The sequence below is a fragment of the Zophobas morio genome, unplaced genomic scaffold, assembly GCF_036711695.1.
Source record: "Zophobas morio isolate AGI-343-1 ecotype UQ-CSIRO unplaced genomic scaffold, CSIRO_AGI_Zmor_V1 ptg000023l, whole genome shotgun sequence".
NCBI lineage: Eukaryota > Metazoa > Arthropoda > Insecta > Coleoptera > Tenebrionidae > Zophobas > Zophobas morio.
In genome coordinates this window covers 5,033,566-5,058,077 of record NW_026972128.1, presented here as the reverse complement: position 1 = coordinate 5,058,077, position 24,512 = coordinate 5,033,566, and the positions used below count along the sequence as shown (strand labels likewise).

Sequence of the window (24,512 nt, the reverse complement as noted above, 5' to 3'; positions counted from 1 at the left end):
ATGTTATGATTGTTCTATTAACGAAGATAATAATAATATTAGTCTAAGTGAAAATATCTCTCCTAAACAACTAAAGCCGACTGAAGTTATTTCTTTTATTAAAAAAAAAAATGTTGCCAGAGAAATCAGTAACTATCGATTTATATCCAGAGTTATTATAATAGATAAAAAATCAGTTCTCGAACACTTTGAAAGTCCATTTTTAAACTCCTCAATTTGAGTTTCGTGGTGGACATTCAACTATGCTTGCAATTAGTTGTTTGTATACTAAAGTTTGATATGCCTTTGAACAAAACAAAATTGTCTGATATCTGCATTTGATTTGACAAAGCCTTTTGACGTAGTTTGCAATGCTCATGATATACTTTATATTATTACAAAAACTGAGCCTTGATTTTTGTTCTGATTTATCTATGCTTTCTAATATCACTTCACCCCAGTTATTGTCGAAGGCTTAGGTCTTAAGACCCTTTTTGTTCCTGATTTATATTAATGATATTGTTAATTAGTCTCAAGAAAAATTCCTTTAATGTGCAGACTACACTTCAGTTCTCCCTGTTAAAAATGCCCAATCAAATCCAATATAACCCAATCTAAGTTAGATTGGACCAGATTGTGTTTGATTGGGTTAATTGGGATGCAATTTGAACTTATATTGGATTTGATTGGGCAAACACAATTAAGGGCTTTGATTGGATTTGATTGGATTTGATTGTGAAAATTGGAAATAATTGTGTATTACCAATAAAAAACCTCTAAAAAGCAAAATGTGATGTAATAAATACAATTTAGGTTTGGAGTGTGCTAGAACATGCAAATGGAACATTTTATTTTATTTTATCACTAACATTGATGTCCCTAATATAAATATTTTTTTTGCTTTCGTTTAGATTCCCAAAATGGCTTTGAGTTATCATTTACAATAAAATGCCGTAAAAGATAATTATTTATTATGGAAATAAAACGCTTATTGAAACGATTATAACGAAAAATAAAATTATTTGAAAAAAGCACCCCCTTCGCGAATTGTATAAGTTGTTAACATTTTATTACCCGAGAACAAGGCTCGAAAGAATTCTGAATCGATCACAAGAATATACATCTATATGCATATTCAAAAAAAATGCATAAATATGTTCTGCGTATTAGCAAACCCCATAAGGGGGTTGACGGAGAACGTAACCACCCACTTCGATGAGAAATCGTAAAGAAACACATTACGCAACCATTTTGCATCCTACGGCAACGATACGGACCGTGGGTGCCTCAATATTACATTTAAACGACGGTCACAGTGTCGCCCAATCTGACCCAATCAAATACAATCCCAAATTGGGGGCGCCCAATCAAACCCAATCTGCGAATAATTCGCACGCCAATCGCACAAAGAAGGTAAAAAATGACCACCACAATGGTCACGTGGTACGCAAGCAAACATATTATCACTATTATAGCGAACAATAGACCTTTTTTAAAAAACAACCCTTTTACGCGGGTTTAAGTGTTAATACTGTCCGACCGGAGTATATTTTTGGGAAAAAATTCTGTGTTCGACACGATAACGTTTACAGCGATAAGCATACTCAAAAAAAATGCATAAATATTGTCTACGCATTAGCAACCCCCATAAGGGGGTCGACGGAGAACGTAACCACCCACTTCGATGAGAAGTCGTAAAGAAACATGTTACGCAACCATTTTGCATCCTACGGCAACGATACGGACCGTTCGTGCTTCAATATTACGTTTAAACGACATTCACAGTGTCGCCCAATCTGGCCCACTCAAATCCACTCTGCGAATAATCTGCACGCCAATCGCACAAAGAAGGTAAAAAATGACCACCACAATGGTGATGTAGTACGCAAGCAAACGTATTATCACTCTTATAACGAACAATAAAATGGTTTTAAGTGTTAATATTATATGACCGGAGTATATTTTTGGGAAAAATGCTGTGTTCGACACAATAAGATTTATAGCGATAAGCATACCCAAAAAAAACTTGTACTAATATTTTCTGCATATTATTAGCAACCCCAATAAGGGGCTCGACGTAGAACGTAACCAGCCACTTCAATGGGAACTCGTGAAGAAACACATAAAGTAACCATTTTGCCTCCTACGGCAATGCCACTGACATAATGTGCGAACGACGCTTTTCAATAAATGTGTGGGCCGATGTCGCTTGGATAAAACATTTATTTTATGAAAATCAACCGTTGGCGTGCGAATTATTCGCAGATTGGGTTTGATTGGGCGCCCCCAATTTGGGATTGTATTTGATTGGGCCAGATTGGGCGACACTGTGACCGTCGTTTAAACGTAATATTGAGGCACCTACGGTCCGTATCGTTGCCGTAGGATGCAAAATGGTTGCGTAACTTGTTTCTTTACGACTTCTCATCGAAGTGGGTGGTTACGTTCTCCGTCGACCCCCTTATGGGAGTTGCTAATACGCAGACAATATTTATTCATTTTTTTTTGAGTATGCTTATCGTCATAAATCCTATCGTGTCGAACACAGAATTCTTTCCCAAAAATATACTCCGGTCGGACAGTATTAACACTTAAACCCGCGTAAAAGGGTTGTTTTTTAAAAAGGTTTATTGTTCGCTATAATAGTGATAATATGTTTGCTTGCGTACCACGTGACCATTGTGGTGGTCATTTTTTACCTTCTTTGTGCGATTGGCGTGCGAATTATTCGCAGATTGGGTTTGATTGGGCGCCCCCAATTTGGGATTGTATTTGATTGGGCCAGATTGGGCGACACTGTGACCGTCGTTTAAACGTAATATTGAGGCACCTACGGTCCGTATCGTTGCCGTAGGATGCAAAATGGTTGCGTAATGTGTTTCTTTACGACTTCTCATCGAAGTGGGTGGTTACGTTCTCCGTCGACCCCCTTATGGGGGTTGCTAATACGCAGACAATATTTATTCATTTTTTTTTTAGTATGCTTATCGTCATAAATCCTATCGTGTCGAACACAGAATTTTTTCCCAAAAATATACTCCTCTCGGATAATATTAACACTTAAACCGGCGTAAAAGGGTTGTTTTTTAAAAAAGTTTTATTGTTCGCTATAATAGTGATAATATGTTTGCTTGCGTACCACGTGACCATTGTGGTGGTCATTTTTTACCTTCTTTGTGCGATTGGCGTGCGAATTATTCGCAGATTGGGTTTGATTGGGCGCCCCCAATTTGGGATTGTATTTGATTGGGCCAGATTGGGCGACACTGTGACCGTCGTTTAAACGTAATATTGAGGCACCTACGGTCCGTATCGTTGCCGTAGGATGCAAAATGGTTGCGTAATGTGTTTCTTTACGACTTCTCATCGAAGTGGGTGGTTACGTTCTCCGTCGACTCCCTTATGGGGGTTGCTAATACACAGGAAAATATTTATGCAATTTTTTTGATTATGCTTATCGTCATAATTCTTATCGTGTCGAACACAGAATTTTTTCCCAAAAATATACTCCTCTCGGATAATATTAACACTTAAACCCGCGTAAAAGGGTTGTTTTTTAAAAAAGTTTTATTGTTCACTATAATAGTGATAATATGTTTGCTTGCGTACCACGTGACCGTTGTGGTGGCCTTTTTTTACCTTCTTTGTGCGATTGGCGTGCGGACTACTCGCAGATTGGATTTGATTGGGCGTACCCAATCTAATTTATATTGGGCGATCCCAAAATAATTTAGATTGGATTTGATTGGGCATTTTTAACAGGGCTGTTTACTACGAAAAGCATAGATCAGTTGAAGCAACTTGCTAAAGAAAATGATAGCACAGTTGGTAACTGATTTGCTGCAAACAAATGTATCGCTAATAATGACAAAACGCAGCACATATGATTTTCTTTAAGAGATTCTAATAATAATAATAATAATAAAAATAATGAGTCTTTAAAATTTCTTGAATTTCATATGAATGCCAAGATTACATGGAAATTTCAGGTAAGATATAGGTGATTACAGGACAAGGGGACATATAAACTATACATTTAAACATATAATAAAAAATAACTTTATACCAGTAGATCTAGAAATAACATTGTAATATAATGTAATTCCAAAATCAAATAAAATGCATGATATTCTTTAGAAAAATATTTTAACTATATGTATAACTGAGTTAAAACAGTAATGATAAAATTACTATTCGGATCCTCAAAAACGATGTTTTGTGTTCAGACGAGTGTAAGTTATTGTAAATTTTAATACAATCAACTATTATTATTATTAAAGTCTTACGCACTCATAAGTCTTTCAGTTATTAATACATCAACACTACCTACGTATTCGTGCTTGATGATTCTTAAAAGAGACGAGAGTTTTTCAGAGATTTTTTTTCAGTGCGACGACGTGTCTTTGGACCTGGCCAATGGCGCGCCGCTCCAGGGCATCGCCCTCCTCAACATCCCCTACACTCACGGCGGCTCGAACCTCTGGGGCGAGCACTTATCCGGGTCCAGAAGGAAAAGCAAAAAGAAGAAACGGCAGAAAGAAATGAGCACGTCGAGTTTCAACTCGGTCGACCTGAGCGTGGCCGTCCAAGGTATTCGAGTGACGTGTGTGTATCTCATCTTGAAAAGATATTTTTAGATATCGGTGACGGATTGATTGAGGTTATAGGGTTGGAAAATTGCCTTCACATGGGTCAAGTCAGGACGGGGCTCAGGGCGAGCGGGCGAAGACTGGCGCAGTGTTCTTCCGTGGTTATTAAAACAAGGAAAACTTTCCCTATGCAGATCGATGGGGAGCCGTGGATGCAGCCGCCGACGACCGTAAGGGCATTTTTAGCTTGGCGGGACAAGCGAAAGCCGCATTCGCACTCTCTCGTAAATGCATAAGTGATTCTTACTACGTGTTCCAATCGAATGTCTGCGAATGAATGTGGATGGCGGGCGATCGAAACAATTTGGGCTTAAAGTTATCTCTGACTAAAAACATACACTGTGTACGTTATTCAACTGTAAATCAAAAGATTCTCATCGACCGAGTGTCATGTGAACGACCAAATTATGTACTTTTTCAATATAAATTCCACCTTAGGGAAACAAAAAAGTCCTTTTAAAAATATCAGTAAGTTGATCGGTTCAATTTGTTATTCTTTTCTGAAAAAAAGTGTCTTAACTAGGGCTGGATTTTTTTCAGATACGTATCACCCACAAAAACCAGGTGCCAATGCTGATGGCCCCGCCCCCGGAGAAAGGCAAAGGGTTCTTCCGATTCTTTAGAAGGTAGACCTCCAAAGTGATATTAAAATTATTCCTCGTTTATCTAGTCTGTTTTCTCTCGGTTCGCAATGACAATAATATTTAATTTAAAATGTCTCTACCTTTTGTTAAGATGTCAGTATTATTTATTTGTACGTAGAATAACTGAAATATTCTTCCAAGATGCGTTGTTATTATATGTTTAAATGTTGAAAGAAATTGGTGTTACGTGTTTCGAGCATTATATTAGTATAATGCTAGCTGCTATACAATAAATTTTTAATAAATACTCGATTTAGCTGAGGTGAAGAATATCTAGAAACATGATAGGGACCATATGCTTTAACAGAATCCCGCCAACAAGTACCTATGCATTATTAAATAGAAGAAATTAACAACAATTCCCGCACTCAACTCCTTATTTAGAGACACTTCGGCTAAAGTTTGCGTTCCAAAGGCTAGTGCTGCCATCTGTCTTCTCAACGCGAAGCGAGGTTCATCCATTTTGGTTCAACTCTTAGCGCAAAACGATATCGCGATCTACGACTCAAGTGACTTAAAGTTTCTCTAAATAAAGGATTCTAAATATTATTATAAATCCTTAAGTAGATAGTTATACAAACATATTTACAGTGAAAGGATTATGAATACGCTTGAAGCGTTTGTGTATAAACAATGTTTACAATTGTTGTATTTAATATTTATTAAAAGTTATTTTGTAATTTATTTATATTAAATTATCGCTGTTAGGGTATTGTAAAGTTTAACCTTTGTCTTAGGTAGGTCCTCTTTATTATTCGTTTTACCTAATGTTTAGACGCTACGTGAAAAATGGAGGCCGAACGCAAACGCGACAAAAGACGCTCGACGTCACAACCGACGCCAACTACCGGAGACTCTACAAAACTCGGCAGCGTAACTGCGGCACGACTTCCAAGACATCGAGCGTCCGATGCCGCGCTTCACTTAAAATTCCTTTTATTTTGATTTTTCACGTAGCCGGTTTTATATCAAAAATAGAACTGCCACTGTAAAAAATGTGGGAACGTTTCAAGTTGCTGTTAAGCTTTAACTGTAATATAAACAACCCTGTATATTGTAGAAACTGACATTTCTTCTATGCCTTGTAAAGTTATAATGGCTTTAAACGTCCAATTGATTTTTGATCATTTACGGCTGTCGACAGGGTGGAAAAAACGAAAACCAAAAAACCCAAAAAAAAATATATCGATGTAGGTAAACGTCTCCTGTGACGGCTTTTATTGTAGTATTATTTTTTCACGTGTACAAAGAACCTACGCTAGATTTAGTGTATAGAATGAAAGGATTCCTCGTTGCTTACGTCCATTTTGTAATAGATTGGAACTTTTGATTAACGATTTACCCAAATTACTCATTTACTAATCAAAATTGACACAACGATGATTCAAAACATACAGCTGAATGGACATAATCAAAATTTCTGTGATATAAATGAGTAATTTGGGCACCTGAGTTCTTTCCATAAGACTAACTTGTGCATTTTCGTATAGTCAGACCATGTGATTAAGTCGTCTTATTTTTTACGAGTTTATTTAACGTAGCTGTAAGTTCAGTATGTGTTTCCTTTCTACATCGGTTTTGTATATCACACCATTCTGAATAAATTTTGTGTCTATTCAAGAAGTTCTTTCACTTTAGCACTAGTGAGAGAATTAGAATTCCCCACAGTATTTCCTTTAAATAGTATTACTTCTTGAAATCTTGCCTGAATGCCTATCACCTTCCAGTCAGTGACGGTATAAATATTATAATATGACAACTAAAAAAAAACACCGAAACGAACTCAGTAGACCGGTGTTTATTTTAAAATAGCGTACATAATAAAAAATACGTCAGAAAATATACATGCACTCGCTGCAACCAAAGAAAATTCAATCGAATATAGTAAACACATATTGTACACCTGCTCCTATCCTACCTCCGAGCTTGAAACTTACAACCTTAAAGGAGTTATTTATACAAAACAAAAATTCACTCTGTCAATGAAACAGTCCTCAAGGCGTCCTCCGGCCTGATCTCAAGAAAGACGATCGTCCCATCGTTAAAATCGAACGAAACGCCCCCATCCACCACCAAACTTGCATCGTAACAATTGGATTTTATTTCTAACTTCGACACGAAATCTCTAGGTTTAATACCCTTAGGACACGGCCACACCCCCGCGGATATCAGGTCCCTAATAGTGTAGCTCATGCGTTTATCATCTGTAACAAACAACAACGTGAGAACTGGCATTTAACACCCCTACTCGGAATAAGTATATTCAACCAGTTGGGAAACTCACTCTCCGCCTAACCTTTACTTAGTCAAAAAAATGAAACTCAAACGGTTATTATCCCCACAACGTTGAACTTTCCCAAATGATTAATACGACCCTAGTACAGCATACTCGGCCTGAAGATGAGACTTTTGTTGTACGTGTCGGCCACTTCTTCGGCTAATTTCTCTTTATCGGCACAAGAAGGAATTTCGATGAATTCTAATAGTTCTGCCACACTTTGGGCTGGAATCCTATTTATACTCAAGTGCCACGACGTGGAACCGGTGCCTGTGCAGACGCAAACCCCCGAACACTTCATGCTGGTTTGTTCTATGGAACCGTTGAGCCTCATTTGCAGGTGGGAAACTCGGGAGGAGGTTGTCTCACCGATGAAAACCTACGAAATTTAATAAAAAAAACAAGTCTTTATGCTCTTTTTTAATGTCTGTTTACTAAAAATAAAATAATCTGAGAATAACACATCCATAAACATGGGTATACGAGGACAATTGAAGTGTACTTTGCGATAAATTCTTGGTTTTCTGTTTTGGTTGTCACACGTGTCTTGTGTCATTAAACACACTCTACAGCTTAGAGATGAAAGAAGATCGTCGATAAAAAATTACACAAATTTGATCCCTTTAGAGCACAATAAGGAAATCTTGATTTCTTGAAAATCGGGTGTGAAACTAATTGATCAAATATTGTACAGAGAATCTCACAGAACTTATCTTCACATACACTGTTACAATAGGATTTTTTAAGTTGTAACTTAAAGTATTGACTGAAGGAAACTGACGTCTTTTGTTAATTAGTACAGGTGACTCCAGGAAAATGGCAAGCCTAAGATGTAGAGATCTTCCAGAGGAAATCATCGATGTTCTCGTATTAGGTACCTACCAGTTATTACTTCAATCTTCGCGGGAAAGCTTGTCAATATTAGATCAAGAAGTTTATCACTACAGTTTAAAATTAGATTATGCTGTTGAAACTCAAACAGATATGCAGAAACTTGTGAAAATATGTAATTTTACAGATGGAGATGTGGATTCTACGTTACTAAAATGTGGGAATTCAACTCTCCAACGAATATAACATTTTTCTTTAAGACGTTCATCTAACTCTTTCCTAGAGTGTTTTTTAACTGATCTCATGATATCACGTTAATTAAAAAAGTGATTTAGGTGTTTCACATTAAATAACCCCTTAAAAAGCGAATATGCCTATACTACTGTTCAGGCTCTTCTTGTCAGCTTTGACATAGAATGTGATATCCCACTACGCTATTCTCAAATTGTTTTATCACACTTTTTCTACAATTTTTTAATTTTCATGTATGTAAACCCTCAAAATTCGTAAACAAAATTGAAAAAGTACCTCATTCAGGGCCAGCACTGGCAACACGCCCTTGTTTGTCGGATCTCCGTCGACCACGGCCGTGCAGTAATTCTCTTGCAGTTCATGCAAGCACTTCGGAACAACTTCCCCCCTCTGACTTATCAGTTTTATCCTTATCCTGCTCCTCAACAGCCACTCGAAATCCCCCTGCATTTCAAAAACTGATTAATTGACGACTCAAAAACAAAACCGATAACTTTACACTTTGCAACTTTTCTACGGCTCGTCTAATATTTGCAGAAAATTTTTTGGGGAGGCACAGATGTCCTTCCGATCGACTAGGGTCCGAGTTGAACCCTATGACGGGTTTCGAGTTGTCTCTGATTCTGCTGGAAGCAAGGAGAAAAGTTCCGTCCCCACCGGTCGGCATGATTACGTCGGCCCATTTGACTTTTTCGTCTGTGTAGTCGAATCTGGGAAATGAAATTCTGTTGCAACTGGAAATTGACAATTTGGAGACTTACCGGTTTACAACTTCTACGTTTATGCCCATTTTACATAATGTATCGACAACATTTTTCTCGAAGTTTTTGTGTAGAACGTGGCACTGCATTAGCTTTTCGAAGTCGGTTCCTCTGTTTCTGAGTTTTTTTTCGAGTTCGTGGTCGTTGTCGATGTTGTATTTCCTTTTTTCAAACTCATAGCGTGATAGTTTTGATAAAATTAAGACCTTGTCCATCTTGATAAAATTCGTGAATTGAGTATCTGAAGAGGTGACGACATTTTTGATGCCTGGAATTGTTATTGTCATTTTTTTAATGTTATGGTGGCGCTTGTGTAAAGTCTTCCGAACACATAGTCGATTTCAGCACTTCAAGAAATTCAAGATATCCTTCCATTTTTTCCAAATTTAGGTTTTTGTAGTAACGGAATTTTAAATTATTTTTTTGACACTTTTAAAATTGATGATTTTTCATCACTGAGAATTCATAGGATAATTAACTGCTTAACTATGAAAACTCTGAAAGAATTAAGTTTAACATTTAAGTACAATTAATATGGGACATTTAACAACCAAAGTAAAATTTACGAATTTTAGAGTAGGTATTCACGACATCGCTAAGTGAAATATTTAAAATTTGAAATTTCCATTGCTTTAAAAATTTTAAAATATATAAATCTTTTGTTACTATTTTGGAGATCCTTAAAAGAACTTCCAATATTTTCTAATTTATACTGCGTTTCTATGAACTAAAAGCAAAATCAAAGTATGTGTGCAGTCCTTTTTATCTATTTGTAGTTTCGTTGTTGCAATATCTCTTCAATTAAACGAGAAAAACGAGTTTGAAATGTACAAGCAAAAATCCGGTAAATCTTTTAAAAAGTACAAAAGAATATTATCGTAATTATACAAAACATTCTGCAGATCACGTCTTTGAAGTGGCTGTTGTCATATTTTTTAAAATATATAATTGAGAAAAAGGAATTTGAAATTTACAAAAATTTTCCAAAAAATCCGTCAAAATGGGTTTACAATGACAACGTTGCGTAGACTACGGAATCTGAAATGACTGTTACGATCATTCTACCTCCATGGTTCCTAGGGAAAAAAAGGTCTCATTCTACCTCTATGATTACAATATTTCTTGAAATAAGCGAGAAAAAGTAATTTGAAATATTAAAAAATCCGGAGAATCTTTAAAATTGGTTTTTTAAAGTGGAAAGAAATACAAATGTGTAAAGGATAAACCGTAATCCATTTGAAGTCATTTTTATGATACCTCGTGAAACAAGCGAAAACATCCGTCAAAATAAGTATAACTGAGCGGAAAAGGACGTTATGATAGAGAAAATATTCCCTAGATTACGAAAGTAACCTCATTATTGCAGTATTTCTTCAAATATCTGAGAAACTCGAAGTGAAATTGGGGAAAACAAAATTTTCCTAACATGGACGTAGTATTTATTCATTAAAAAAAAATCAAATTTACAAAGAATTTTCCAGAAATCCACTAAAATGCATCTTCTTAAAGTACGTTTTTTTTTTTTAAGTTAATCACATGTTGGTTCTTGACCTCTGTGAAGTCAAAACAGAATTTTGTACAAGTGCCAAGAATAGTCAAAATTTAAACATATCTCTAAACAGAAAATGATCCACTATCAAGACCTGGGTTAATGAAAGTCGTGCAACAACCACAAAATTGATGGAAGAAAGCCAGAAAGTATGTACTAGTATATAGTATATAGTACCATCGGTGGAAATAAAAAACTGGGACAGTGAAAATTTTAGCATTGTAAATTGCTCTCAAGAAGTCAATCAAATTGCTTTCCTCGAATTCAACCACATGTCATAGAATGAAATTGCCTTGCCAAGAACCCAACTTACACGTTTTAAGTTTCTAATTTTCAAGTACCACGGTTCCAGATGTCACAAAACCAGTGACAAAACAAGAAACGTAACCTAAGTTTGTTTTTATTTGCCACTGAAAATTCGTAGCCATGTTATTTTGGCAGAAATTGCGACAACCATTGCGACATTGATAGACTTTAAAAAAAATGGACTTTAGTAGAAGGAAATGAGATAGTGTCATCGAGAGAATCTCCCATAGATTTCGAATTTGAAGTCACTGTTGCTACATCTCTTCGAATGAAATACGTTTCAACATCCAGAAAATCTTTTAAATTGGGTTTTAAATATGAAAGGGAATAAGTATAATACGATAAAGGATATTCCGTAGATAACGAATTTGAAATCATTATTACTCTACCATTGGTACTACTTCTTCAAACAAACGCGAAAAACGACTTTGGATTTTCAAGAAAGTCCGTTAAAATAGGGCTAATTGAACAAAGTCACTATAAAACCGAATCTGAGCGCATTTTTGTGCTATTTCTTCAAATAGGTGGGAAAAACGAGTCGGAAATTTCCCAAAAAACCATCAAAATGCGTCATGCAGTCTAATTAGTATGTCAAAGTACATTACTTTATCGCACTTGTATTATAATAGGTAGGTATAGTTATTTGTAATGCCTTGACTATATGTAATTACATAATTATATACCTACAATGATAATCATTGTTTGGCTCACTCTTAACACGAAATTCCTGTCCCGTAGCCCAGCTTTTATTCTATGTATTTATTATACCTGTTTTTGCCTCTGGGTTTACCTACTTTTGAACTGAAAACGACGGTTCAGGTAAAATTCTAGGTAAATCACTAGCATACTGTAACCGAGATATATCTATTAAACTTTCACATACTTTTATTACAAAATCCTCCCACGCATAAAAAAAAACTAGAAAAACAACTTTTCCCCAAAACCCATCGTTTCAACGGTAGATTTTAAATCCATCGCGCTCTTCCGCGTTCCACGTTACGGTTGCGTCGTTGCGTAACGCCACGCCACGCATGCTGTCGTCACATATGTCACTTCCACAAAATTGACAGATAGCAGTAAACAAAGTTTTTCGCTAATAAAAAGCAAGAAAATTCGTCCCTTACCGAGAATAATATCCTTAAATGAAGTCCGTCGCTTGAACATCGGATCGTTTTTGGTTAGTATCACCCCAATCACATGTAAAACTCTATTTTCAGGCGATTTGCCCAAAGCGTATAGGTTAGGAGGCGATTGCGTTGAACTTTGCACCAGAGTTAAAAATCCCTTATCAGCAATTTCACAACGCCTGTTTCGATGCCATTCCCTCGCGATTAGGCAGCAATTTTCGTCGAGACACCGACCTCATCTTCAACATTGACCACTCTGCCTTTTGAGATTTACAAACTAGTAGCAAGAGGTCGCGCTGGTTGCATAAATGGACAGAACGCGTGCACCACTTTGCTTAAATATTTATTTTTTCGCGTGATACGTACAAATTGCTCAGACAAATGCGGAGTTAAATTGGGAAGTTTTAAAGTGCGTCAGAGTTGGCGGAGACGCGATGTAGAACTATATATCAGTCGGACACATTTTTTCGTGTCGAACATGGTACAAGGTGTACCACGTGGACAATGCAATCTACCTGGTTTTCCTTTTAAATACGTCCTTCATTTCATTGTTATAAGTTGATATTTGCCGTATTTTTACAAGGATTCATGGATTTATTACAAATCTTTCCTTAAAAATAGTGACGGTTTGTGTGGGCGACTTTTTTTTTGTTTTCTTAAAATCGTAAATCTTCGCAGCCTATAATACCTATTCAAAGGCAGAAAGGATCACTCTTATTATATTTGTTAGCTGATATTGACAAGTTCAGAATAATCGTAACGACTCTAGATTTTATTTATTTAGCAGATAATGAACAGAAAATGACATTTCTCTCTGGGTTCGTTTATTTTTAAACATTTCCAAGTGCGTTTAATGTCCTTTACACCGTTAATTAAATGTAACACGTGCTTTCGTGGTGATTCTTGGAAAATAATGTTGATCATACCAAGTTTTATTTTAACAAGGATGGTTAAAACAGCATAAAGGAGACTTAATTTTCCAGAAATTTTAAAAAAGAAATAGAATGTTTGTTGAGTTAAACAACACGTAGCACATGCTATTTTCAGTCAGGGTAGCTAAAGTTAGACAACCAGCAATACTGTAGTAAGGGTAAGTGATATCACGTTTTTAATGCAATCAACAGTATGTAACAAGTTTTATTTTGGAGTAAATAATGTGTAAATTTGTCATATATTGGCAAAAACTAACCGAGTATGATATATATTTACTCAAGCAGGTACACTGTCAGTGTCTGATGATATATACCTACGAACACTTGCTTCAGAAATAAGGGGTGTTCAATTGATAAATCACTCAGAGTAGGCGTTGGAATATCATTTGACACAAACTAGAGTGCCTTGACAGAACATGTTTTTAAGAGGGTGGACACGAATGACAGTTTCAACTTTAGAATATTTTAGGTTATATGACTGGTTGTCAGAGACACGTGTATGCCAAAATTGTTAAATTTATCATGAACGTTCGTCTCAAAAGGTTTTTCAGTTTCATAAAAAAAAAAAATTGTAGTAATCCACTTCACTGTGATTTTCTATAATTTGTCATTTTTTGAAGTAATGTCAAATATTGAAAATATTTTCTGAAAATGCACTGCAGTTTAATTAATTGTAATAACAGCGCAAACGATGGATATCGTTTATATAATTTTCCATTGTGTAAGAAGACCATTGCATTTTGGAAGGAAAGTTTGAGGCGTCCAAATTGGAAGATTAGTTCTACCTTCAAAATTTGTGAAGTGCTTACTTTTGTAATATCCTTTCCTCTGTATTTTTAAAATTATATTTTAAGATGCACTTTGATCAAAAAGATTTCGACTACGACTTATAAAGTTAGAAGAAAACGTTTTACCTAAATATGTATTTTCATGTCCAAGATTTTAAAGATAAAGCAGCATTTAAAATTGTTAGTCCGGAACAAACAATTAATGAACAAAATATAAAAATTTAATAGCCACTGAAAAATAATTATTAGCGCAAATGGAGTGTTTAGGAAAGTACTACCAAAATTTGTTGCAGCAGAAAGAAGACGAAATTTGTTGTTTAAAAGAAAAAATTAACAGTTTAAATTTTAAAAAATTAAAAATTAATGACAAACTGGTGACTGCAGGTAAATCTAGAATGAACAAAGAAATAATTACAAATGCACTTTAATAAAAAAAAAATGAGGAGGTGGAGCCTCGAGACTCTAGTAAAAGCGCTGTCCACTAAATTTTCTTGTGATTCTTCAAGCTATGGGTCTTTATTAAAATTAAACTATTTATTGCCATCTTTGCTTACATTACGTCGGAAAATAGAGCATATCAAATTCTAGCCAAGTATATTATACAAAATTTTTTATTATTAAAATTTAAAAGTTAAAGATTTTAATGACTATGAAAAAGACTGTTGTTTAAATTTAGATAAGATGGCTTTAACAAGCAATACTGCACAGCTTCCTCTACCATACTAGGATATGAAACCCTGGAAAACTACAGCGATAGCCACTCATCAGCGGCGGTGGAAACAAGTAATTTCGTATCACTTTACAGGAAATTCCACAAGTGGACAATCATTGGGAGATCACATTAAAGAATTAGTAATTTTAGCCACAAAAACGAATCTAAATATTGTAAATATTACGACAGATCTGGGTGCAGCAAATCAGGCGATGTGGATATATTTTGGCATTAATTCTAGAAAAATTGTTCTTCAAAATTTCATTTTAAATCCAGCTGATGAATCAAAAAAATATATATTTCATGGCAGATCCTTCTCATATTTACATAAATCTTAGGTCTGTATTGGTAAATAACAAAATTATGATAATTCCAGACGAGTTTGTTAATGAATATGCATTACCAAGCAATTAGGTTAACGTTAAATACATTGAGGAATTTGCGGAATTTCAAGAAAATTTCCAACCAAAATTAGCACTAAAATTAAGTAGTGATTTGTACAGTCTGAATGATTTTAACAAAATGAAAGTTTCTTTGGCATGTAATTTAATAAATTTTGGCGTAAGTGCGGGGCTCGAATTTTTGTGTAACACAAACGTAGTATTGTTGACCGTGATGCTTGTACTACTGCTTGGTTTATGAAAATTCCCAGTAAACCTTTTTATGTGTCTGAAATGTGTCAAAAACAATCATTCAGAAACATGAAACGTTTCTCACAGAGCCTGGACACATTTCTGGAACATCCCGGCAACCAAAAATGTCCTACCCTTATTATGTTTCATTTGAAACGTTTCATGTGAAACCTCTTTGAAACATTTCATGTGAAACGTTTTTAAAACAGCTTTGAAACATCTTGTATAAAACATCTTTTTAGGTATCAAGAATGTTTCACCAACAAATTAATACCTGTATATTTTTAATAGCTATGCTATAATTTAATACTAGACATATATACATATGTGTATGTGGATTATATTATCATATATACTTACCTACTGAAATTTGGTTTGGGGTTCGAAATACGGGCTTCTTTTATCACGACCTCAACAAAATATTATTTTTTAATATCTTTTAGTAGAATTCATTAAATCCACAAACATACATAAATAACTAAATAAAAAATTATTTTAATAAATAAAATAAACACTGAATAATACTACTCAATTTTTTGGAATATGTATTTATTACATATATGATATGGTAATTTTAAACAAAAGTAACTTACAAAGTGCACAGTTAAAATAAAACAACTATTTCTCAAGTTTTCTCGTGAAGCGAAGATTTGCTTGTCTCAGCCATGTAGAAACAGTTAATTCAAATATTTTGTCGGTTAATAACGGAAAATTTTTTCGAACTGCATCTAAAATGTACTTTAAATCAATAAAAATAATAAACACATACATATTATTACTTTTTAGTACATCCATAATGATCAAGTTAGACACTTGAAAATTATTTTTTCTACCCAGCCAAGAGCATTTACGAGCCAATTTATCATCAAATATGTGGCGCAAACCCCTTTTTATATTTTCTTTAGTGGAGTTGCCTCCACATAAGCGGAAAATGTTGTCCTAATTATTTGATTTAAATTTTAAATATATACGTATGAACACATTAGATATTGCATATTTACCAGTTCTTTTCTGGCGTCCTCGCCAGATTTTAATCTTTCTTCGTATTCACATAACAGCCGGTACTTTGTAAAAGGTTGTATACATGTATTACTAATACTGTCAGTATTATGTAATGGGGTATGTGTAGGATCATTACTAATTTTTTGTAATAATCTTTTCACCATAATTTCTACCCGAGTGGTTTTTCTTATAATTTCATTTAGTTTGTCTACAATTTGATCTACAAATATAATAGCTATGTGTAATTTTCAGTTTCAATTTTATTTAAACTTACCATCAACATTACATGGTTCAGTAATGATTAAGGAGTCTTGTGGAGAAGTATTAACTTCTGAACCTAACGATACTACAAAATTAAAAACTTAAAGTACGACGTTTTGATATTGTAATCTACGTACAGGTCGCAGGTGAATCATTATTATTACGTTCCAAGCTTCTTACTGATACTAAAACAGAACAACAAATATATAAATGAACGATTAGATGTACAAGGCCGGCGAATAAATTTCGGACTTCAAATTTACTGTCACGTCAAAATTTGCATGTAGTTAAATTAGACTCATGACAATGAAATGACATTAGTGTCCGAAATTTATTGATTGGCACCGTACTCTATTAGTCATCTATCGTACAAGTATCACCAGAAGTAGTGGCAATGTCACCATAGGATTTGGCAGATACCATAGAATACCCTCTCTATAGAACACGATCTCTAATGCTTTTATGTTGGTCACAATGTCAGCATCTACTGGCTGGGTCGGGAACTAAAACTGGCGCTAAATTTGAAAGCGAATTTTTAAGGTGAATTTTTTATAATTGAAGGGAAAAATATGGTTTGTGTATTTTATATGTTAGTTTCAAAACGTGTAAATACGTTTTGAAGCTGACATATAAAAAACACAAACAGTGTAAAAAAAGTAGATAAAATATTTGACACAGTATATTTAAAACTTAACATTCAGTTGTAAATGTAAATACAATAATAACAATAAATAAATAAATACATTGATAATATCCTAAAAATATCTTAAGAGAAAATTAGAAAAGTAAGTAAAAGTCAAACAAAATAGTGCAAAATAAAATAACATTTTAAATATTAAATGTTCAAAATTGATAACCAAATATGTTTCCCAGTACTTTGTTATGGTATGAACAAACAAAATAACCTGCAAAATCCAAAATTATACAAACGTTCTACTTTCTTTCTGTAAAACGTAAATATAACTGTTGCATTTCTGTTTCCAATGGAATTGATTTGTTAGGCTCTTCCTTACCAAATACTACATTGCTGACTTTTTTCATAGATCTAAAGATAGACTCTCTTAAAAATAAATGAAAAAGTTGAGTTTTTAGTTCTTCGATATGCAAAACACTCCCGAAAATCAAAATCAATCGCTGTTGCCCCTTTCATAACCGTTTTATAAAAAAATGGGCAGTGTTTACGCCAGGCATGGAATTTTTACAAAAAGCAAAAACAACAGGTTGCTTCTACCTTCCGAAAATTCCTCTGAGTACGCAAATATGGTCTGCAATTTTTTCCGTTCTTGTTGAACCGTCATCTTCAAAAACCACAACTATCCTCACAAGGCAAGTGGTCCAGATGAGGCTGAATGAACATCTCATCAAAGATGAGAGTACATACTTAGGGTTAATTTTGCGACTTACTTGCTTTCTGAGAACTTCGAATATAGGTTTGATGATACCCGGTTCTATTGGAACTTTATTTAGGGTTGCCCTCAAAGTGTTAATAGATAGCAACATAAACATTCTTGGCAGAAGTTTATACGATTTTGAACCATACTTCCAAATGGCAATGGCATCTGCTTTCACCTCAAATGTAAAACTCCTGCTTTTCGATTTACGTTTCTAATCTAGTTTTCAAAAAATTCTCGCTGAAAAGAAGCCAATCCTTTCACGATACCAACCAAACGTTGATCTCCTAGAAACTTCTTAGCGGAGCGAAAGGCGTTCTTGTGATTGCCACATCAATGTGGTTTGCTTCGAGTGATGCTGTAGCAAGTTCACTATCAGCTGTGAATAAAAATATCTTAATATTGGTTTTGTAGTGACTTTCAATTTGTTTTACCGTGGAAAGGCAAAATAGCTGGTACTGCAAATCTATGCGGCTTTTGCGTTCCTGGTATGTATAGTCTTTGTCTGGTCGAAAATGATGGAAGCCAGTGTACCCTCTGCTATAAATTTGGTTGTTGTTTAAAACCACCAGTTTTTGGTTATTCACGGCTTTATTATTTGCGCCATAAACCGATTTGGATGTGGAACCCAAAGATCGGCTTAACTCTCGTCGTATATCCGCAACATGTTGTTGTCTTGCATTTTTGTTCTACAAAAATTGGGTATAATAATCTAGTCAAGGCAAAGTTATATACTTACATTTGGCAATTACACTCTACAATGTACAATGTAAACACATAAATTAAGAAAACTTTGAGAAGCACTATCCCACTATGAAATCACGCGAATACAACACAGGAAATGTGTCAAATGATAAACACTGCCGTTGCTAGGAGATCTAAACGAATTCTCAAAAATTTTGAAAATCACAGCTTTTACAGATTTCTTTTCATTACGACTCCTGGCGGGCGGGTCGGAAAACTTCGCATGAAAGGGTAAGGTGAAGGCTATCTCATTTCAAGACCCCTGGCAGATACTAAAATCATGAAACATAAAAAATTACACAACACACTTCGTTTTTAACATACAAATATCATTTAGGGATCGTGAAGGCACTGTCGTAGCTGGCGAAGGTGGTGCTGAAACACAAACGGTTTTTTCCACACAATATAAAAATTAAAGCGACATACTTAAACTTTATGTACTATTTTACCTTTAATAATTTTTGGCGGAGGTGGAATTTGATCATCTTCCTCTTCTTCTAGTACATCAGTTATAAAATCCTTAAGACAAATTGCCTTTCGTTTGCGTTTCTTGGAACGAACTTCTTCTCCCTCTGACTCAGTTACCTTTTCATTTTTTTTCTCAAAGGAAATAGCTTCCTTATATGATACTATAATCAAAATGTTAAAAACAGTACGTAACAACGCGAAAAAATATGCATACCGCTATTTTTAAGCATTACCCTTGCCGGCCAAACGTCCCATTGCTTTTCTGGGGGAGTTGCATTTTTGATATGTTTTCGTATATTCCTCTTCGGCCAAAACGAAAATACTTCGTCGTTTTTGCTGAAGACCCAATTGTTGGGAATGCAGGATATTTCCCGATAATCGTCGTCCTTGGTGAATTCAACAACAGTCCACTGGAACGACAAATTAACGAGAGAGAACAAGCACTATTTTAGTGCTATAATGATTATTTCCATTTCTGATGAAACACCAATTGCTGTACGAATGATGTTTAAATATTATTAGTTGTAAGTAAATATCCCACAATCGTAGTTTTACTTCTGGGCTGATCTAAGTAGCAAATCAAATAAAAAGAAACGAAGACTAAAACGATAATTATAATGATAAGACTACTGTAAGTAGGAATTGTTAGCGTAAAAACTATTTCTTTCATCAGCATTATGAAATTTTAGCTGGTATTAAAAATGTAATTAATTTTATTTATGCCTTAAATAAACTTCGGCCAATATACTTTTTACAAATACTTAATAAATAACAGCAAAAGCATATATGGTTAACCGTAAAATCACAAAGACTTTACAACCTTAGTGATGCTGCTTAAAATTTTCTAAAATATTACAACAGTATGTTATAAATAGCTGCCCTAGTTTTTCGTGACACCAGTACAAATTTTAGTTCATAATTTTTTACTGCATACACACCAGTTTCGTCTTATACAAAATAAATTTATAATTAAAAGATAATTAGATTAACAAGTACGAACCTGATGAACGTGATTTATTGTTACTCGTTATGCAATAGTGGTATAAAAACCAACGTTTCTTCATTGATGATATACTTCAGGCATTTTTGTTTAATATCGTCACACTGTATCTTACACAAATCTTGAGATAAATGGTTTTGTGTTGTTACTATATTAAAAAATTCTTGAGAATTGCAAGGTTCAGTGTACAATGATGATAGCGGATATCATTTTTTGCCATAAAGAAAAATGTTATTGTTGAAATTTTTAGCAATATACTTGACACAAAATATACTGTTATCACTTAAAAGGACAAAGTTATCTTTGTCATTTATTATAATTTGAAAATTTTTCAATTTTAATTTCTTAAAGCATGTAATATTTTCATTCAGTTGATTTTCTACTTCATATTCTAGTTGGGGATAACTGACACCAGTCTTCTCATTTAATTGTAGTCTTTCGGTCAGCCTGCAAACAATTTGTTGTAATGGTCGACGTGAAGTTTTGACCATTTTTTTAATATTGTATAAATAATTCTCACATTTGAAAGCGCTAAATTCATCCAAATTACCATGAAGCAAGCAGTCATTTGGCAAATGTATTAAATTGTGTACATTATAAGAAACAAATTCCTTCCCATATAATGCACCAAAATTTTTTACAAAATAACGTAATAAATCACAAGCTGAGTTGTTATATTTAAGATACAATTCAGGTGAACACAGAAAACGAATAGCCGTGTGTAACGACATGAAATGTAAAAATTTGTCTCGGGGTAAAACATCCTTTAATATTATTGGTCCTGTATACAGCAACAGTTGTCTAAATTCTGTTGCTTTAAAACGATCGACTTCGAGAAGACTTCTAGGAGTTCTTGCAAATTCTATAGGTATAACTTTTTTAAGCTTCAAGATGTTTTTAGATAAAATGGCCATTTTCGAGTCAGGAATTCTAACATCTTTTTTACCTTTCACCCAAAAAAGTACTAGCCGTTTCATCACACCTAAGCACACAAGATGCATGTAGTCCAAACATACGTTACTAACAAGCCCTACGTTTAAATTTTCAAGTGGACTATTATACAAATGAAAATCATCATCTTCTTTGTTTTTGAAGGAATCATCTGTGCGCAACGGAGAAACCAAACTCTGAAAAGTTACTCTGCCATTTATGTACTCGCCTTGATCAATACATTTCGTACAACCATGGTAGCCTGTGTGACCCTTGACACCTAAAATGAATGCCTTGGCAGGAGCATCGCAGATAATCTTAGAAATCCTAGGAAAAATTTTTGTTTTGCCAACCTCTAAACCATTTAGCTCTAAAAATTTGAATTCTTGGACAAATTCATTTAAGAACTGACTAACATCGCTTGGTTTTTTCATACCGTGATATATTCCACAAATAAATGGAGGCGATAATCTTGACTCTATTGATAATAATATGGGCCAAAATTGACTAGTAGAGCTTTTAGTCAGTGGCAACCCATCTATGTTTAAACTGAGTTTTAAAATATCGTTCTCTTTTACTGTCTGGACATCAGTTAAATTATTTAAAATTCCACGCGCAACCCCGAAGTGATAATAATGTCCTTCAAGTACATCAATAATATTACATGGTCTGGGCGTTTGCAATAGAGTTCTAGCGTTTTTGGGTAAATTGTAACCACCTTGTCTTAAAATTTGCAGCAAATCATTAATAGCTTGTTGAGAGAGCAATGTTCGGTATTGAAGTATCCAATTACGAATATCATTCACGAAAGTATTATTCGGGCGTTCATGAGCTGGATTTTCATGAGTGTCAAGAAATGGCAATTCATTATTAAGAGTAAAGTCAGATGTGAAGCTATTTATTTCTTGTGTTGATTTCTGCGGCGGCGAAAATCGCCGACGTTCACAATACGTGTCATCAACGGATGAGGCAACAGCAATACTGTAACAATTTGCCGATGGAATATTTTTTGCGGGATCAAGATGATTACACAATTGCACGTTGAATTTATTTTGGTGTTTTACACTGCAAATTTGGCTACTTAATTTTAAATCAGTACTTGTACTCTTTGTGGATCCGTGGGTGTATGACTTGCAAATATTGTTACGTACTAATCTTCGGAGATGCCGTTTACTGACCACAAGTTTATTTGTTCGATTAGAGAATAAGCTACTTACATGCCTTTCTTCAAGTAATTCTTTTTTCTCTTGCGACATGTTGTTCCGACATATATGTTGACGCTACAACTACGCAAATCACATATACATATGATGTACTAATAAAAATAGTACCTTTAATATACAGTAGGTTATTATACGTTAATACGATAAACTAATACCGATTCAAGAACCTTTATGGTACTTATTTTTTCACAAAACACGAACGTTTCGCGGGAATCCGTCGTTCTAGCACGATGCGCAATAACAAAATACTCCTCTGTCAAAATTGCAGTGCGCAAGCGCTCTGAAGAATGTTTTAAATGCGTCTCAAGAGGAACGTTTGAGAAACGTTTCAGCAAAAATGTGCCTGAAACGTTTCTATTTAGGTTGCACGTTTGTTTATGAAATGTTACAGTGGAACGTTTCAAATTATACGCGTTTGGGATGTTTCGTAATGTTTCATAAATGTTTCGTGTTTACTGGGTTTTAAGTAAATGGTCCCGTATCATGTCGTCCCGATGTGACATTTCGGCTATTAGCAAATCTAATTTACGTGAATACAAAAACACTTTAAAATTTTTGAAAGAAATTATTGTTTTATTTAAAAATATCAATTCTGGGAACGGGGGCTACTGCAAACCAGTACAAACAGGAACAGGTTTAACTTTTGTCAGCAAAAACTATTTTAGATCTTCAGGAATACTTTTTAAGCCTTAGAGGTGATACATTATTGTGTATGTTAAGATTTTCACAAGATGCGTTAGAAAACACTTTTAGTCAAATAAGACTGAGACAAGAAATAGCACTTCAGTTTAGGTCATTTCTTAAAAATGTATGTGTATTCAATACTTCGAAAGTATCTACCTGTGCGGCCGTGCCTGAGAGCCCCAAGAACCCGGAATAATAACACTTAGGGGTAGCTGCTTTTTATTCTCACTCTTAACTGTCTAACCTCTCTTTCACAATTCTCTAGCGCGCACTCGCCTAGTGCCCGCGCTGCCAACTTAACATATCAAGCATCCCTACATCCCCCCTCTTTTGTATTATTCTTTACTTTAAACTAGATTTACAAAACTAAGATATAACTATTAAAATAACAACGTATCTAAATAATATAATACTAGAAAGTGGCTTAATCTATCACAAAATCTTTAAATCTGCCTGGTGGTTTTTTCGTGCGGTTTGGTCTCGCAGAGACGGGAGGTGTTGGCGTTTTTGGTTGTTTGTTGGTTGGTGAAGACATGATCTCTGGCTCAGAATTTCTTGGGGGATTTTCACCCAGCTCTGGTAGTTTTTGCAAATGTTGTCGGTTTCTTCTGACCTGGCCATGAGGAGTCTTTACCCAGTATGATCTTGGTGTTTCATCTGGCGTCTGCACCATTCCCTCTTCTTTTCGATGAATAAGCCACACTCGATCACCAGCTTTCAGCTCCGCATTATCTTTCGTGCGATGCCGTCTATCGTAGTGATGTTTTTGTCGTTGTTTTTCTGCCTCCATTTCTCTCCTAATTGCTTGATGGTTTGGCAGCTTTGGTACCAATCTTCTGCTTATTGCTGGCACCCTGTCCCGTAACTGCCTGCCAAACAACAGCTGGGCTGGGGAGGCTCCGCAGGATAAGGGAGTATTTCTGTAGGCCAGCATGCCCAGAAATGGATCCTCGTTCTTCTTCAAGATGGTTTTCAATAGTTTGACTGCACTTTCTGCTTGTCCATTACTCTGCTGGAATTCCGGGCTGCTGCTCACCCATCGAAATCCGTAGTCCTTGGCAAAAGTTCTGAACTCGAGGCTGTCGAACTGTTTAACATTATCGCTTCTTAATTCTTCCGGAATTCCATGGTGCGAGAATATGTCCTTGAGATATTCTATTGTTTCTAAGCTAGTCAGTTTTTTCAGCTTGCGAATTTCAGGGTATTTCGAGTAATAGTCCTGCACCACTAGGTAATTCTTTCCATTGTAGTAGGCGAGGTCCACACCTAGGACTTTCCACGGACGGGATGGTACTGTGGAAGGGATCATTGGCTCGACTACAGGCTGGCGGTGCTTGATACAAGTCTCGCAGTTTTCAACCATATCCTT

The 24,512-nt window shown here is 35.0% G+C and overlaps 4 protein-coding genes across 9 annotated transcripts in view; 1 reads left to right on the top strand and 3 right to left on the bottom strand.

Moving 5' to 3' along the window:
- The window catches only part of Dgk (Diacyl glycerol kinase), a 218,231-nt gene extending 211,357 nt beyond the window's left edge, over positions 1–6,874 (top strand). For both annotated transcript variants that reach the window (XM_064062543.1, XM_064062542.1), the window contains exons 15-17: positions 4,368–4,569; positions 4,617–4,798; positions 5,169–6,874. In XM_064062543.1, the coding sequence (XP_063918613.1) occupies positions 4,368–4,569; positions 4,617–4,798; positions 5,169–5,258 (474 nt within the window). In that variant the 3' untranslated portion in view covers positions 5,259–6,874. The remainder of the gene's footprint in view (positions 1–4,367; positions 4,570–4,616; positions 4,799–5,168) is intronic.
- Positions 6,875–7,052: 178 nt separating this feature from the next.
- On the bottom strand, positions 7,053–12,783 carry LOC135134379 (NAD kinase 2, mitochondrial). The gene is made up of 6 exons (XM_064063037.1): positions 12,374–12,783; positions 9,395–9,662; positions 9,133–9,343; positions 8,910–9,077; positions 7,662–7,929; positions 7,053–7,476 (listed from the first exon to the last, which is right to left on the bottom strand). Exons 1-6 carry the CDS (start codon positions 12,411–12,413, stop codon positions 7,244–7,246), a joined length of 1,188 nt encoding a protein of 395 aa, XP_063919107.1. The 5' UTR covers positions 12,414–12,783; the 3' UTR covers positions 7,053–7,243.
- A 3,203-nt stretch (positions 12,784–15,986) lies between these two features.
- LOC135134132 (uncharacterized) lies at positions 15,987–17,295 on the bottom strand. 4 transcript variants are annotated; one of them, XM_064062747.1, is made up of 6 exons: positions 17,075–17,294; positions 16,841–16,888; positions 16,717–16,788; positions 16,442–16,662; positions 16,220–16,379; positions 15,988–16,168 (listed from the first exon to the last, which is right to left on the bottom strand). In XM_064062747.1, the coding sequence occupies exons 1-6, from the start codon at positions 17,124–17,126 to the stop codon at positions 16,059–16,061; spliced, it is 663 nt and encodes a 220-aa protein (XP_063918817.1). In that variant the 5' UTR covers positions 17,127–17,294; the 3' UTR covers positions 15,988–16,058. The 4 variants fall into 4 exon arrangements, 3 of the variants coding, with proteins under 3 accessions (XP_063918819.1, XP_063918817.1, XP_063918818.1); XM_064062748.1 differs by having other exon boundaries at positions 15,988–16,162; XR_010281233.1 differs by having other exon boundaries at positions 15,989–16,168; positions 17,054–17,078.
- A 2,327-nt stretch (positions 17,296–19,622) lies between these two features.
- Positions 19,623–23,289, bottom strand: LOC135134131 (uncharacterized). Of its 2 annotated transcripts, none has more exons than XM_064062745.1 (2): positions 22,568–23,289; positions 19,623–22,522 (listed from the first exon to the last, which is right to left on the bottom strand). In XM_064062745.1, the coding sequence occupies exon 2, from the start codon at positions 22,490–22,492 to the stop codon at positions 20,513–20,515; it is 1,980 nt and encodes a 659-aa protein (XP_063918815.1). In that variant the 5' UTR covers positions 22,493–22,522; positions 22,568–23,289; the 3' UTR covers positions 19,623–20,512. The 2 variants fall into 2 exon arrangements, with proteins under 2 accessions (XP_063918815.1, XP_063918816.1); XM_064062746.1 differs by having other exon boundaries at positions 19,623–22,516.
- Positions 23,290–24,512: the final 1,223 nt, after the last annotated feature.

What these genes read in the sequence shown, in the direction of transcription:
- LOC135134379 (XM_064063037.1), bottom strand. Translation starts at nt 12,413, where the DNA reads ATGTTCAAGCGACGGACTTCATTTAAGGATATTATTCTCG. An exon ending in AACGTAGAAGTTGTAAACCG is followed by an intron (nt 9,344 to 9,394) that starts GTAAGTCTCCAA and finishes TTCATTTCCCAG; the next exon opens with ATTCGACTACACAGACGAAA. An exon ending in AAGTCTCATCTTCAGGCCGA is followed by an intron (nt 7,477 to 7,661) that starts GTATGCTGTACT and finishes TGTTTGTTACAG; the next exon opens with ATGATAAACGCATGAGCTAC.
- LOC135134132 (XM_064062747.1), bottom strand. Translation starts at nt 17,126, where the DNA reads ATGGTATCTGCCAAATCCTATGGTGACATTGCCACTACTTCTGGTGAT. An exon ending in TAATGATTCACCTGCGACCT is followed by an intron (nt 16,789 to 16,840) that starts GTACGTAGATTA and finishes TTAATTTTGTAG; the next exon opens with TATCGTTAGGTTCAGAAGTT. An exon ending in TGAACCATGTAATGTTGATG is followed by an intron (nt 16,663 to 16,716) that starts GTAAGTTTAAAT and finishes TTATATTTGTAG; the next exon opens with ATCAAATTGTAGACAAACTA.
- LOC135134131 (XM_064062745.1), bottom strand. Translation starts at nt 22,492, where the DNA reads ATGTCGCAAGAGAAAAAAGAATTACTTGAAGAAAGGCATGTAAGTAGC.